The sequence below is a fragment of the Cyprinus carpio genome, chromosome A18 (assembly GCF_018340385.1).
Source record: "Cyprinus carpio isolate SPL01 chromosome A18, ASM1834038v1, whole genome shotgun sequence".
Lineage (NCBI taxonomy): Eukaryota > Metazoa > Chordata > Actinopteri > Cypriniformes > Cyprinidae > Cyprinus > Cyprinus carpio.
The window spans coordinates 29,157,162-29,173,974 of NC_056589.1; the positions used below are offsets into that span (position 1 = coordinate 29,157,162).

At 31.6% G+C, this 16,813-nt stretch overlaps 1 protein-coding gene across 7 annotated transcripts in view; it reads left to right on the forward strand.

Annotated features, from left to right (window-relative positions):
- LOC109110422 (CUGBP Elav-like family member 4) overlaps positions 1-15,088 on the forward strand; it is a 94,727-nt gene extending 79,639 nt beyond the window's left edge. For 5 of the 7 annotated variants that reach the window (XM_042775753.1, XM_042775751.1, XM_042775752.1 and 2 more), the window contains 2 exons: positions 222-382; positions 6,041-6,277. In XM_042775753.1, coding sequence (XP_042631687.1) covers positions 222-349 — 128 coding nt within the window. In that variant the 3' untranslated portion in view covers positions 350-382; positions 6,041-6,277. Of the gene's footprint in view, positions 1-221; positions 383-2,463; positions 2,539-6,040; positions 6,278-14,704 lie in introns of those variants that run through there. The other 2 variants (XR_006162519.1, XM_042775750.1) reach the window with 2 other exon arrangements.
- Positions 15,089-16,813: the final 1,725 nt, after the last annotated feature.

Below are 16,813 nucleotides of genomic sequence, written 5' to 3' on the forward strand. Positions count from 1 at the left end.
TTTTTTATTTTTTTATTTTTTGGCTGCATGTCATTTGACCATTAACCAACATTAGCCAAGAACGGTGAACACGTGAATGTGGTGAATCCCAGCATTATAGTATGGCTTTGTTCTTCATTATTCTTCAGCGCTCACACATTGTGACGGTCAGTTTTACACAGACATGAATCTGTTTTTGCAGCAGCAGTTGTTGATCCTGTGGCTCTCTGTTTGTCTCTCAGGATTCGTCAGCTTTGATAACCCGTCCAGCGCTCAGGCAGCCATTCAGGCCATGAACGGCTTTCAGATCGGCATGAAGAGGCTCAAAGTCCAGCTGAAGCGGCCGAAGGACGCCAACCGGCCGTACTGACCCTGAACTGACCGCTGCCACCTTCCCTCACAGGTCAGAGAGCCTTTCTGGCTTTAGTTCTGCCGTTATACATGAAGAGCTGCGTGAAGCTTCAGGCAGAATCCCTGCAAATGACTTTCTGTCAGGAGTCGACAGTTAATTGTGTGCTTTCAAAAGCTATTAAAACTAAAGATTTCATTCATTTTCATGAATTGATGATGAATAGCTGAAAGATGTTTTAAAGTAAGTAAAAAATAGCTAAGATCTGAGAAACCAGACTTTAGCAGCAAAGAGATGCGTTAAGAATAATTCACTAAAATTCTGGCTTGATTTTTCTCACATTCATGTCATTAAAGACCCGTATGACTTTTTTTCTGAACAATATTCACACTGATCTTTTACAGACAAGCTCTATAAAGGACATAAAAGCATCCAAAAAGTAGTTCATATGACTCTATTTCAGTTCTTCTCACTTCAAAACGTGATGTTCTTTCTCAGTATTTTGTCTTATTTTTCAGTACCAATATCTGAACATTCTTAAATTGACAAAATGCCATATTAAATCTTAAAATGTATCAAAATTAGGTGAATTTAAGCTTAAAACAATAATACAAAAATAAAATAAAAAAAATGTAAAAATAAATATCTCTGGCAATAAGGTCATAAAAATGTTTTCCATGTGAAATACGTAAATATATTTTTTCTTATCCAATTCTTTTCTATGTTATGTCATTTTGCATCTCAAGTGAATGTATCTTCATGTATTGCATTTATGCTTAGATTTTTGTACTGGAAAATAATCAAAAATTATTGATAAAGAACATCACATTTTACAGTGCGGAAGTCTCTGTGTGAAAAAGATTTTATTAATAATTATTATTTTATTTTATTTTATTTTATTTTATTTTATTTTATTTTATTTTATTTTATTTTATTTTATTTTATTATTTATTTATTTTTTTTATTTTTTTATTTATTTATTTATTTATTCCGATTAATCTTTTTATTTTATTGTTATATTTTTCCCATTTATTTTTTTTCCATTATTGTGTTTTACCATTAATATCTTTTTATTAATTTTTATTTTATTGATTTATTTTTCCCATTAATCTTTTTATTTTATTTTATTTTATTTTATTATTTATTCCTATTAATCTTTTTTGTTATATTTTTCCCCATTTATTTTTTTCCATTATTGTGTTTTACCATTAATATCTTTTCATTCATTTTTATTTTATTGATTTATTTTTCCCATTAATCTTTTTTATTTTATTTTATTTTATTTTATTATTTATTCCTATTAATCTTTTTTTGTTATATTTTTCCCCATTTATTTTTTTCCATTATTGTGTTTTACCATTAATCTCTTTTCATTCATTTTTATTTTATTGATTTATCTTTTCCCATTAATCTTTTTATTTTATTTTATTTTATTTTATTTTATTTTATTTATTTTATTTATTTTATTTATTTTATATTTTATATTTTATATTTTATATTTTATATTTTTATTTTTATTTTTATTTTTATTTTATTTTATTTTATTTTATATTTTTATTTTATTTTATTTTATTTTATTTTATTTTATTTTATTTTATCCATTATTGTGTTTTACCATTAATCTCTTTTTATTCCTTTTTATTTTATGGTTTTGTTTTTTTTTCACTTTTTTTTTTCACTTTTTTTTTTTCATTAATCTTATTTTATTTTAGTTTAGTTTCGTTTATTATCATTGTATTTTTTACAGTCTTTGTCATGCCATTATATCAGTTTTTCCCCAAATGGACTCAAATTTTCCACTCCATTGCATCTCTCAGATCTCATTTCTGTGTGTTTTACTCTAACTCTGGTGCGTTGCATGCATAAAATTTCTCTGTTTGTGTTCCTTTGAAGATTTAAAGTCATCCGGGTCTGGCGTGACACAAGCGTGAATGTGATAAATAATGCACAAGAACTCATTCACCTGTTTGTCGTCTTCGTCCTGTGTTTGTCTTAAACTCATTAAGTCTTCCAGAACTAATGTGCACATTCGTCTTAATGTTTTGCATATCTGTCATGATTTATCCGCTCAATATACAATCCATCTTCCTGTGAAGCTGACGAGACGAATGCAGTGATTCTTCTGTTTCTGTCAGGGCTCAGGTAGCTCAGGACGGGCCGCTCTGTCTCGTATGTTTGTCTCCTTCAGGGACGCACTCGTGTCCAGCGCTGTAAGTCCAAACCCTGCTTGTTTCAGTGGATCTGGTCTCTTTGGGTTGCGTAGCCGGGTGATTTTGAAGGGTTGTGAACTTTAACCCTTTATTGCTGTCGTACCGTGAGTTGTTGTGCTCTTCCTCGTTGAATGTGGTGGATATTTTGCTCTGTGTGGTTGATATTCCTCTCTCTTTCTCTCTGTTTTCCAGCTCTGTTTGTTCTGGTGTGTATTTTTGTGTGTTGGCGGTTTTGAAGGCTTGCTCGCGTCGCTTCGTTTCTTTTCTTTAAATAGCTGTCTCTAATGGTGAAAGATTGTTTTATTGTTTGTGAGTCGAGTGACGTTTGGCTTCATCAGGAGAAATCCACTGTAAAACATTGTTTTTGTGTTCATTTGTATTCATTTCTGTCTTTTCCAGTACAAATATCTACACATTCTTAAATCAATATACTTTAGCTTGAGAAGCAATAAGTCAACGTTTATTCTTAAAACAAAAATGTTTTTAACAGTAAAACAAAAAAACTATATTTTTTCATTATTCTATATTTTTTAATTATTGTTGTTTCACTATTTTTTCCATCATTGTATTTTTTATTTAATTTAATTTAATTTTATTGTTTTTATTATTTTTTTTATTGACCAAAATGTGTATCAATGGGCTTCAGAAAAAAGAATCTTGTTAAAGTTCATTTTTCTTTTAATAAATAATTGACCGTTTTTTTGTTTGTTTTCTTGTTTTAAGCTTAACATCACTTAATTTTGATAATTTTTTTCAGAAAACAAGATTTAATATTTCAAGTCAATGTGTCTTGATTTAAGAAAGTTTAGATATTTGTGCTGGAAATGACTTATTAAATATATATTAAGTCTTGTTTTCTGATAAAAAAATAATAAAAATTAAGTGAGTTAATACTTTAAACAAAGAAAAGAAAAATTGTCTTATTTTCCCTTTTAATTTTATTTTATTTTATTAATTAAACTTCTTGTTTTAAACATCAACTCACTTTATTTTGACACATTTTCCAGAAAACAAAACATCTTATCTTAAGTCAGTTTGCTTCTCAAGTAATTTAAGAAAGTTTAGATATTTGTGCTGGAAAAGACAAAAACAAAATGCACATTTTTTATAAAATGCATAATTTCCGAAAGACAAAACTACAAAGTAAGAAAATGTTTTGCAGTGTAGTTCTGCTTGTAGATTCGTCCCTGTTTATAGTCAACATTAAATCTGATCACTCAAGCTGTAAGTGTTAATGCATGCACAGTATAATTTATTTCTGCTGGTTTGGACTGTAGATGATTGAATTTCCGGAAGCTTTATGCTGAAGATGCTTTAATCAGTTCAAACACACTGTCTTTAATTAATCTATTATAGCCGTTCATAAACATATGAGACAATAACGAGAATACTGACAGACTTTTAGCTTATTTGTATTGCCTGAAATTTGTAGTATCTTAGCTTCTGGAAAGCTTTGACTCGAGGTTTAGTTGATCACTTTATCTGTATATTAAACAGCAGACCTGTTCTGATCGGATGTGATTGTGTTGCATAGTTACAGAAAGGAAACGTTTCCTCAAAGGAAACCTGAGAACCCGTCATGTTGCTGCTTCTGTTGCTTCTGTCTTGTAGCTGCTGCAGTAAAATTTGCTTTCCATTGTGTAGGTTTTGAGGTTTCTCCTTGCTCAAATCCATCAGTTTCTGTTAGCGAGCTTGTGTCAGAGATCGCAGTAAGGATGGCTGTGGTTGCTCACGGTCTTGTTTGTCTGCTGTAGTTCAGTTTCAGGGTCACAGTGTTTCAAAGGACACAAAAAGACGAGCTGCTGTCCCAGAAAACACATTTACAAGCCAGTTCGCTTCCATCTAGACCTTGTTTGAATGTGTATATACGTGAGATTTGGCTTTTTGAGACATCAGAGCTCTTAGATGAAACCTGTCAAGAACATGGCTAACATGCATCTCGCCCCAAAATCAAAGGAAACGTATTTTAATTTCAAAATAAATACAGTACATTAAAATCTCAAAAGAAAAGGAAGCCTATTTTAGGACCATTCATTTGGATGCATTAAATGCAGAGCACAAATTCAGAGTATTTGGACGCCATGTGTGGCTACACGTCATGTCACACACTCACACTCAAAAAAAAATTAAATTTTTTATAATTTTTTAAAATAATAAAATAAAATAAAAAATAAATAAAAATGTAAATGTTTACACAATCCCAAATCAAAAGAAAGTTATATGTATTTAAAAGTAAAAATATTATATATTAAATAAATATATAGTACCATTATGTTTCTCAACATTGTTCTGCATTATTTTCATGACAATTAAGACATTTCCTCCCAAATTCATATTAAAAAAAAAAAAAAAAAAAAAAAACTCTATTTTTTTATTGCTGTAATGCAAAAAAAAAAAGATATAATTAGATATAAAATTTAATATTTTAATTTAAAAAATATACATTTTATATATTTTATAAAATTATAAAATTAAATATAAAATCAATTATTAAATGTAAAATATTATTTAAATGGTCCAATTTTTTTACTGTATGGTTTTAATGCATTTTACAAAATTATGTTAGGGATTTATGGTAGTATTTGTTGAACTCCTTGTATGCTGTTCTTTTAATGCATTTTTTGGTCAGATGCATTAAAATACTGTAATGAGAATCACATATGAAAATACTGAGAATTACAAGCAAACTCCAAAGTAAAACATCACATTTTTGGGAGAAATTAGTTTAATTGTCATGAAAATTGAAAGTAATGTCACAAAATGCAAAAAATCTGGATGAACTTTTACTGTTATAAACGTACAAATTCTCTCATTGTTCTGCATTATTTACATGACAATTAAAAAAAATTATTTCCAAATGCATATTAAGTCTATTTTTTTATTACAGTAATGCAAAAATTAACAAAATATTATTTAAATGGTTACAGTTTTTTAAATAGTTTTTTTTTTATGGTTTGATGCATTTTATAAAGTATTTATATGTACATTTTAGGATTTGTTTTACTGCTTGTACAGTATGCTGTTTTTTAATGCAATTGTAAGTCAAATGAATTAGAAATACTGTAATGTTTAAATTGTAAAGCTTTAAAGTTCATGCAAATTGAAAGTTACATAATACAAAAAATCAATAAAATATTATTTAAATGGTTAAAATTTTAAAAATAGTTTTTTATGGTTTTATGCATTTTATAACGTATTCATAAGTACATTTTAGGATTTGTGTTACTGCTTGTATGCTGTATTTTAATGCATTTTTTAGTCAAATGCTTTAAAATTCATGCAAATTGAAAGTTACGTAATGCATAATGCGTAATGCACTTCCATTTCTTCATGCATAATATAATTTATTGCTTATTTATTTTGATTTTTGGGCTGGAATACGAGCTGCACATGTTTTCTTGGACAGCTGGTGTCTGATGCAGGGATGATGTGGATCTGTGTCTGTGTTTAGAGCTCACCGTCTGCTTCTTCTCTCCTGTCTCTCTCTCTCTCTCTCTGTCAGAATGAAGGACTACAACCCCTTGTTTCCACAAATGCAGTATCGAAAGACTTTTGCTCTGCTACATATCACGGGAGGCGAGCGGTCCCTGGATTTGCAGGAAAATCACTGAGAGCTGGAAAAACTGGAGGATTTTTTTCTGCCAACTTTATTCTTTTTTCGCTTCGGCATTTGCAGGATGCTTTTTTTGCATTGTGCAGAGACCGACTTTTTTGCTGCTGTTTTTTTTTTTAGATGAGATTGAGAAAAAAAACCTTTATGAACACATTATGCTCAAAGCATGCATAAACAAACACACACACACACACACACACGTCTGCTAAGACCTTCAGAATATCCGCGCCTTTACATGCACACAAAACTCTGATGAAACCCTCATGTAAATGTATTGATCTCCACACACACACACTCACACACACACACACACACACCAGCCTGCTGCCATTTTTGGTTTTCGTGCCTACACTGGTTTCGCGTGATCTGCGCTCTGGACGAGAATCCAGGAATATCTACATGCATCATTCCTTAGAAAATAGGGACCAAAGGACTACACGCTTTTTAAAAGATATATATAAATATATATATATATATATATATTTAAAAATCAAACACTCTTACCTTGTAGCTTACTAATGTTAACAGTAGAAGAACGTAAATCTGTAGGTCCTGTGTGACAACAAGAAAACCTTTGCTCTGGTAGCTGTTTCTTGCTCCGACGTAGATTAGAAATGTAGAATATAGGAGTAGAGTTGCTCATTTTTAATTTTTTCTATTTATTTTTATTAGCGAAGATAATACTTGAACTTGTAAAGAAGGAAGGAAGATGTACAGAAAACTTTCCGGCCTCTGGATCGTATCGTTCATCATGTCCGCTCTTTCTCCATTCCACCTTTCGACGGAAAGACGAGTGGAACGGACGAGGGACGTCTGTGTGACAGGGTCCGGGATCCCAGAAGCCTTTGTGTTCGAGCGACAATCCACAGTGAAAGGCCAGAAGATCGGACGCTCGTTCCTGAACTTCAGACTTTAATGAGACGAAACGGAGGAAGACGAGGAGGTCGATAGCTACTGAAACTGCCAAATGAACCACAAAAGGTTTTTAAAACCCCCGTCTGAGCTTCTGTTGAGATGTTTATTGGTGTGGCAGACGCTCGGGATCTCACTCATCTGATCTGTGCTGGAATCCAGAACATCTAAATCTAACTGTAATCATCTGAACTGGTCAAACTGTTCAAATTCAATGCAAACCGCAGTTACGCTCTATAAAATATATTTGTAACACTTTACTTGAAGCCTTTATGTATAATGCATCATAATGCATTAGATATTTTCACAAATAATTGCTATGCATTATAATATTTACAGAATGCTTGTTGCATCTGAAATTGGTTGTTTGTCATGTTGCAATGCGTTTCCAAAGGAGTAACAATAAATACTTTAAAATAAAAAAATTCACCTATTTCAACTCAAAAACTTAGCTTTTGAATTTGGAACTTATTTTGATGAGTTGAAGTCATATAAAACCATAAGCTGCCATGATTTACTGATCATATCATTTTTTTACGAGATCATACAATGCATTATAAGGTGCATTGCAAGCCATAATTAATGCATTTAAATACTTTTATAATGCATTATACAGTATATAAAGGATTCATGTAGTGTTACCAATTTATTTACTTAGTCAACATGAAACCTGCATTTGAAACCCAATAAACTTCTGCTTTAGAAGGAGAAGCGGAAATTAATTTTATCCACAATAATATCGACTTTCTAGGACATATTGAAGACAACACGGGGGCTTGATGACGTGAGCTGAAATGGGAAGTCGTTTTGAATTAATGATAAGTCCAGAATCATGTATTACAGTAAAAAGGGTCCGTATGGATTTCATGTTGACTTTAAAGGAGAATTTGGAGATGATTTGGATTGGATTGGGTGTGTTTCTCCACACTGACTGCACTCTGCCAGGATCATATAACATTATATATTGGGATTTCATGCATCTGTTCTGGATGAACTAAATCTGGACCAGACTATTAAACACAAGCCTAACATGGCTAGCTTACTTAATGATGAAGCTCAACAGTTTAGAAATACGGCATCCGTTTCAGGTGTTTCTGTGCTGTTTTCATTTCATGATCAGGCCTTAAAAACAATGACTCACCTCCAGAGATTCATTGCCATCTTTGTAACAGATTGCAGGTCTGTTCCTCTTCCGTGTGTACAGTAGATGTTCAGAAATCAGAAATGGTGAGCATCTCTCAATGGGCAGGTCTTTATCTAGTCATCGACTGCGTGCGATTAAGATCGAGGAGTGAAATCTGGATGTCAACGACCAAACCTGACCTCTAAACCTTCATGCCAGCATACGAGACGTTGCTTTTATCCTTTAAAATAAAGACGCTCCCTCCAGGATCCCAAAGGACCAAAACCATGCAATTCTGCCATGCTGCCTGCACTTGAACGCTGTGGATGCAGATACTGATGAGGTAACGGCCTGCCCATGCGTGCATCATGCATTATTCTGCTTCTTTTTATTTATTTATGTATTTACTCCATCCTGCGCAGATGAAGATGCATGCTGGAAAACGTTTCTTAATCATAACAATTTGCACTAGTTATAGTTAAAAACCTGCCAATGTGTTTCATGTGAGGGCCTTTCTATCTGCATTATCATTTTGTATGAATATACGCCACAAATTCCCGTCTCAGAAACTCATCCTGAATGGATTCATCAAGAAACTGAAGCCAATCCTTCAGATTAGTTTGTAAGAAGAGTTTTAGAAGTGTCCGTGTTATTTTACTATCATTGATATACTGTTTTCATTTTTGATAATATTTTGAATTCGATTTTTGTGTTTTGTTTTCATTTTCATTTTAGTTAAGATTTTTCTTTTTTTATTAATTAAATATTAAATATTTTTATTATGTTTTTGAGTTGCACTGCAAAAAAATAAAAAAATAAAAAATAATTTATACTCAGTATTTCTGTTTTCCAGCACAAATATCTAAACATTACTAAAAATATATATACATTTACTTGATTTGCAAAATGAATTAAGATATTAAATGTTGTTTTCTGAAAATAAATAAATAAATAAATAAATAAATAAATAAATAAATCCAAATTTAGTTTGTTTTTGCTTAAAACAAGCAAAAATATCTGCCAGAAAAATAAACTAAATCCAATGGTCTGATTATTTTTCTAGCCTCCTTTGGCAGATATTTTTTTCTAATTTTAAGCAAAATGTTGCTTAATTTTAATTAATTCTTTTTTTTTTTTTTTTTTTTTTTTATTGTCATTATGGTTCTCGATTAAATGTATCTTGATTTAAGCATGTTTACATATTTATAATGGAAAACAAGACAAAAATACTAAGACAATATTTTTTGCATTGAATTTTAGTACTTAATTTTAAATAAAATTAAAATGAGAAATGATGCTGACATAAAATTTTTTTTTTTTTTTTTTGAGTTAACATTTATTTCAAGTAACAATTATTTTTAATAGTTGCAGTTGTAGTCAGTTAGAATTACCCTGAGAAGTGCCAAATGAAATTACTCAAGTGTTTATTTCTCTTTAGCATCCATTATTATACTCATTTTTATTCATATATCCACGATTTTTATTTTGATAAAACAAAGCACATGGATGATTCTGAAGCACTGAAATCGTTTGCTGAAGCACAGTATTTTGCAGTACATCAGTTTTCTAGAATAGATGCTGTTTTCAGTGAGGTTTGGTCTGTAGAAATGAGGCCAGAACCCCTGCCAGGCGTCTGGGTTAAAGTGCCATATATCTGTAGCCACCACAGAGCAGAAGATCATGCTAAATTTATCAGCGTTAAATCAAGCGTCGTCCGTTCCTCTTGTTTCAGTTCACGTCAGGATTCACCTTCTCTTACATTTAGAGGGAGTTCAGTGGAGGATAAAGGGTTCGTACATCCGTACGCTCGAGTGTGTAAACGCCTCACGATCAGGAACAGCAGAAATAGACGAGAGAGAGAGTTTATTTTCTGTCTCAGTGCCAGCACTGCAAAATAAAACTGATGTTCTTCATCTGTATTTCTGTCTTGCTTTCCCAAATATCTGATTATTCTTAAACCAAGATACATTTACTTGAGAAGCAAAATGACTATATTCTGAAAAAAATATGTATCATAATTTAGTTAAAATAAACTTTATTTAAAAGGAAACAAGATTATTCTTGCCTCGTTGGCATATATTTTTCTTGTCTTTAGCAAAAACTCATTCAAATTGATACTCAATATCTTAATATGATTTTTCTTCTCAATAAATTGATGTCGATTTAAGAATGTTTAGACATTTGAATTGCACTGCAAAAAAAAAAAAAAATTGTTTGGATTTTTTTGTTACTTTGTATTTTTGTCTTGCAGTACAAATATCTAAACGTTCTTTAATCAAGATACGTTTACTTGAGAAGCAAAAGGATCAAAATTAGTTAAATAAAAAAATTATCTAGTTTTCCCTTTGAATTAAGTTTATTTTTCTGACCCCAATGGCAGATTTTTTTTTTTTAACAGAATTTTTTTTTTTTTGGAAAACAAGACTTAATATCAAGTCATTTTGCTTCTCGAGTAAATGTATCTTGATTTAAGAAAGTTTTTATATTTTTTTCTGGAAAACAAGACAAAAATAGTAAGAAAATTATTTTGCGGTGTGAAAAACAAGACAAAAGTACACTGCAAAAAATATATAAATAAAAATAAAGATTTTCTTTTTACATAGTATTTTCATAGCTTTCCAGAACAAATATCTAAACATTCTTAAGATGTTAAATCTTGTTTTGTTTTGTTTTTTGAAAAAAAAAAATCGAAATGTTGTTAGTTTTTGCTTAAAACAAGAAAAAATATATAATAATGTTGTAAAAATAATTGTAATTCAATGGGAAAACATTGTCAGATTTCTAGTTTTAAGCAAAAACTCAATTTTGATCTTTTTTTTTAGAAAACAAAACTTATGTCATAATGCTTCTCAAATAAATGTTTCTTGATTTAAGAATGTTTAGATATTTCTAAAGGAAAACAAAACAAAAATACCACGTAAGATTTTTTTGTTGTTGTTGTTGTTTTTGCGGTGAATGTAATTGGAGGAACACAAAATCTATGCGCTCCAGTTCATCTGTACTGAATTGTATTTCTGTCAGGTGTGCAGCTCTTTGTCTGTTCGTCGATCCCTTCATTTGCATTCGAGCTTATCTCTATTCCGCTGGTGGATCTGTGTTGCTCTGGCGTTCGTTAAGCGGTCGTTCGGGGTTCGTTAAGGGGCCGCAGGAGTGGAGAGCGTTCCGGAGCAAAGAGCGGATGCCCTCGGGCTCGACTCTCCCCGAAAATAGCTGTGATTGTCAAGAGAAGGAAGTCAAATGTAATTGACTACAAGTCAAGAAATAATGAAAGGAACCTTTTTAGACAGGGGAAAAAAATTCATGCTCCTCATTAAATCAATTTTTTTTTTTTTTTTTTTTTGGTGGGGTTTAGATTATTAGTTAATAGGAGGAGGAGAGGTTTTTTGGAGATTGTTGGATGTGTGTGGGGGCGAAACCTGAAAGGCCACAGATCTTTTTAAACTCTCAGGGCATCAGACTCAATGATGTCATGGTTTGTGGATCCTCTTGGGCACCTGACATGTCGTCCGAGCCTTTACAACGATGCGACAGAAATTGCTTCACCTGCTTCATCACGGCACTAAATGCATCCAAGAGCATGTTTTGATCTTCCTGCAGAAGACAAAAGCAGCCAGGAAATGTGCAATCATGTCTGATAAAGCTACGATTCAAAGCAAAGCAAAAAAGGCCTTTTTTTTATTCTGTCATGTTTTAAAAACTAGATAGCTAGCAAACACTAGAGACTTTGCTCCGTTAGCTTAGCTTCGTCCAGCGTGTTGTTAATGTAATCAGAATAGATCGTAGCACAGGGTGGAGGGGGCGGGGTGAGGGGTGGGGTTATGTGATTAGGGCGGGGCTTCTGTGTGGGGGCGGGGTTTGGGTGATTTTTGACTTCGCTCCCTGGTCATTTTGACTGATTTCTCTGTATCTAATCCACGTTCAGTACTGAGCGAATCTAGTTAGTTTTTACGCTTTTCTACCCTTCTGTGAGTTCCGTTGATGTTTACATGAGCATATTCAGATATTATGGATGTGTGAATGAATAGCAGCGAGTTTGGTCCACTAGGAGGGCAAGGGTGCAGGGAACCAGCTGTTAGACACGTGTGTCGTCAGTGTCTCATGTCTGTCATATTTCACCACAAAATAATCAAAAAGTGAATTCAATAAAGAAAATGAAGCTTATTTTTAGGACCATTGCAATTTTTTGCATTATTTATTCCCCAAATTTTCATAACTACGATGCAAAAAATCTATGATGTGAAAACAGTAATTATATATAAGTTAAATTAAGTATTTTTGACATCATGCTAAAACTTGAGTGTAATGTATGTTATTTTGGATTTAATACCTCATGTTTCCTGTTTCATCATTTGTACATGATTAGCATAAACTATTATTTATCATTAAAAAAAAAGTTTATTTTTTTATTTTCGGATAGGGTGCTGCCATTCATTTTTGCTGATACAATTTTATACATTCAATCATTATATTCCTACATCAGTACGACAATAGAACAAGAGGGAGAAAAGGCAATTAATAATTAATATATTCACTGAGTTTAAGAGAAGAAAGCTATAAAGTTATTTATGAGGAGTATTGTAGAAATAATATTACTTGTGTCTTTGAAGCATTAATATAACAATGACTTTTATATTCATGTTGGTGAATGCTTGTGTTTTGTTTCTTCTTTGCTTGAATTTTTGTATTTTATTTTAAGTCAAAGCTGAGGGTTTCTGAATCGTCAGTGTCACTGGGTTTTGATTGGAGTGTCGTGCGATGACATCACTTCCTCCCTGGAACGCTAGGACATTTTAGGAGTGTTGTAATGTGAACATAAGCACCATTTCTACAGCTGTGTACATTAGAGAGTGATGTTTCAGGCTCACGATTTACTTAGTTTACTTTAATGTTCTTGATTCTGTAAACAACTGCTGATTTGTTTCTTCTTTTGGAAAAATGTTTTGATACCGGATATTTGCCTTGAAACTGTATTCTCATTATGTTCATGTCATATTTTTGGATTATTTGTTTTGCTCATATTCACTGTTTATTCAGATGAAATGAACTGTGAGGAGGTTTTTGAATATGCTCCGCCTCTGACAGCGAATGAAGCTTCAAAATATCTCTAGATATGGAAGACTGTTTCCATCACGGAATAACATGATGTAAAAATGTAATACGTATGTCACCCTTCAGACTTTTTTCTCACAATTTTGAGTTTACATCTCACAATTCTGAAAAAAGTCTGAATTATGAGATATAAACTCACAATTGAAGAATGTAAGTAAATAAGAATGAAGAGTTATTAACTCAATTACTTAATTACAGGGGGGTGGAAATATGAGATATACACTTACAGTTATGAGACAAAAGTCAGAATTATGAGATGTAAACTCACAATTAAGAAAAAAGTAAGAATTATGAGATAAACTCAAAATTGTGACAAAAGTCAGAATTATGAGATATAAACCCACAATTAGGAGAAAAAGTCAGAATTGTGAGATATAAACTCAGAATTACAATAAAGTCAGAATTATGAGATGAACTCAAAATTATGAGACAAAAGTCAGAATTATGATCTATAAAATTACAATTAAGAAAAAAGTTAGAATTATGAGATAAACTCAAAATTATGATATAAAAGTTAGAATTATGAGATATAAACTCACAATTAAGAAAAAGTAAGAATTATGAGATAAACTCAAAATTGTGAGACAAAAGTCAGAATTATGAGATATAAACTCACAATTAAGAAAAATAATTATGATAAACTCAAAATTGTTAGACAAAATTCAGAAAGTGAGATATAAAATCAAAGTTACAAGACAAAAGTCAGAATTATGAGATATAAACCCACAATTATGAGAAAAAGTCAGAATTGTGAGATATAAACTCAAAATTATAGTAAAGTCAGAATTATGAAAAAAAGTCAGAATTGTGAGATATAAACTCAAAATTATAGTAAAGTCAGAATTATGATCTGAACTCAAAATTATGAGACAAAAGTCAGAATTATGATATATAAAATTACAATTAAGAAAAAAGTTAGAATTATGAGATAAACTCAAAATTGTGAGAAAAAAGTCAGATTTGTGAGATATAAACTCAAAATTATGAGATAAAAGTCAGAATTATGAGATATAAACTCACAATTTAGGAAAAAAATCAGAATTGTGAGATATAAACTCAGAATTGTGAGATAAAAGTCACAGTTATGATTTTTATAAATTTATTCCTTGGCAGAATTGGGCTTCCATACAAAGAATATTAACGAGGGACCATTTCAATATGATAATCATCTTAAAGGAAAAGTTCACCCAAAAATGGCACGCATTCCAAACCCATATGCTGTTTTTTTCTTAATTGGAACACAAATGGAAAAAAACATTTTGTGTTCAGCAAAAGAAAGAACATAATACAGGTTTATGAGCGTGAGAAAATAATGACATCGTTTGGGTGAATTATTCCTTTGAGCTGATAATAAATAAGCATGAATGAAGTGTGAAGATGCTCACATCTCTTGTTTTCTGTCTAAAAAGCTGTTCGGACCAAACTGACATGGGGAAGTGGACACAGATGCTTTTTTCCCATGATTCCACACCGAAACTTTTCCAGCAGAGAGACTATGACATCCGCAGTTTCTTTTTGAAATTCTGTCATGCTTTTCTAATCTTATTTGTTTTATGCATCAGGATGGCGGTCGATTCATGTACACAAAAACCTCTGTTGAGTTGCAATGAAATATCTTTCGAATCTTTGAAAGAAACACGTTTACTTGAAGAGACACAAGCCTTTTGCTCATGCTGTTCTGTTTGAATCTGAGCTGTAAGATAGTCTGGGTTTCCCTCCCTGCTCATGATCTCTGTAGCTCTAGACGGTGATATTCTGCTTAGACTCTAAATAAAGCACAGTCCTGTAGACCAGCTAGCCTCCGCTTCATTCTCCTCTCAATGTGTTTGAGTCGAAACAGAAGACGCATTAGCAGCATGTGTATTAATTGAGATAATGGTGTTAAGCACATCTGAATAGCAAATCTGATGAGAGGGTTGGTAGCAAATAATTTAAAAAGGGCAAATAATGAATAATTAATGGGATGTGAGGGATGCAGAGAGAATTAATTAAAATAAAATGTTTTTTATCAGTCAGAAAACTTTTGGCTCAGCATTTGAACAGGAATTATATGCATTGTTAATGTTTCATAATGTAAAGCAGGTTCTTATGAGTTTAACATTATCATAATCAGATACAGACATGCCCACATTCAGATGTCTTGAGATTCATGTTTTCTTTCCAAAGTGAATGCACAGTAAATAAAACCACACAGACACAATCAGACAAGACTGTATAATGAACTCTGTTCTCAGGAGAGTATTTATGTTGGGGCATGTTGTCACATGTATTGTAATTTTATACAAATAATTACAATTTCTGTTGACAGCTTATTCCATACACAGTATGTGACAGCATGACCCAATATTTGAATTATTCACAAAATATTCCATATTTATATAATTTGGCTATTTCTTTCTAAACTGATTGGCCAAATTACAGTCAGATGTACATTAGAAATATGAAAAGTGGGTATATTTAATGCAGTTTCAAGAAAAAAAGACCAAAAACAACAACAAACAAACAAACAAACTATAATATCAGTTATTTATAAAATATGTGTTGAATAGTATTATACACAGAATATGTATATAATATGCATTTCATTTTTAAATGTTTATATATAGGAAAAATAAAAAGTGGGCATTTAATGCAATTTCATGAAACAAAAAAAACTAAATCTATAATATCTATTTTTTAGAAATCCTTATAAAATAAATGAAATAAATTATTTATTAATAATAAATTAATTTAAGAATATATAAAACAGAACAGTTGTGTGTGTGTGTGTGTGTGTGTGTGTGTGTGTGGTGTGTGTGTGTGTGTGTGTCACATGATCATGTGCGACTCTCCAGGGGAGGAACAAATCTCCTGCTCACACACACACACACACACACACACACACACACACATATGAGACCGAGACGAGCGACAGCTGAGCGTTCGTGTCCTCCAGGTGTGGAAACTTCAGCGAGAGATGAAAGCTTGTCAAGTTCTCAGAACTCTTCAGCTCTCACGTGTGGATGGAACTCCAGTCGCACTTGATGATGCAGAAGCGTGAAAGATTTCCGGTTTGTTTATGAATATTAAACACAACTCAGTTCATGTGCGATTTGTCATAAATGTACCAAACTTTGTCACATTCCAGGATCATTGTCTCTTCTTTTCTAGCTCTGGAGTCTCGTAGATTTAGTTCAGTTAAAACTGAATGTTCTGTTATCATTTATTCACCCTCAAAATGAATGTGGAGTAAATACTGAGATATTTGACTTTTGATCACACTATTTGATGTCTTAATTGAGCACAGTTTGGGTTTGAGTTCATTTATTTATTTAAACAGGGACAATATAATTAAATTAACATGTCATGTATGCTACCAGAAGAATATAAAAACATAAAAAAATAAAATAAAAAAACATGAATTTAAATTTAAAATAGCTTGTGAATATTAGAATGATTTCTGAAGATCAGGTGACCCTGAAGACTGGAGTAATGATGCTGAAAATTCACAGCAATAAATAAAATTTTAACAGATATTT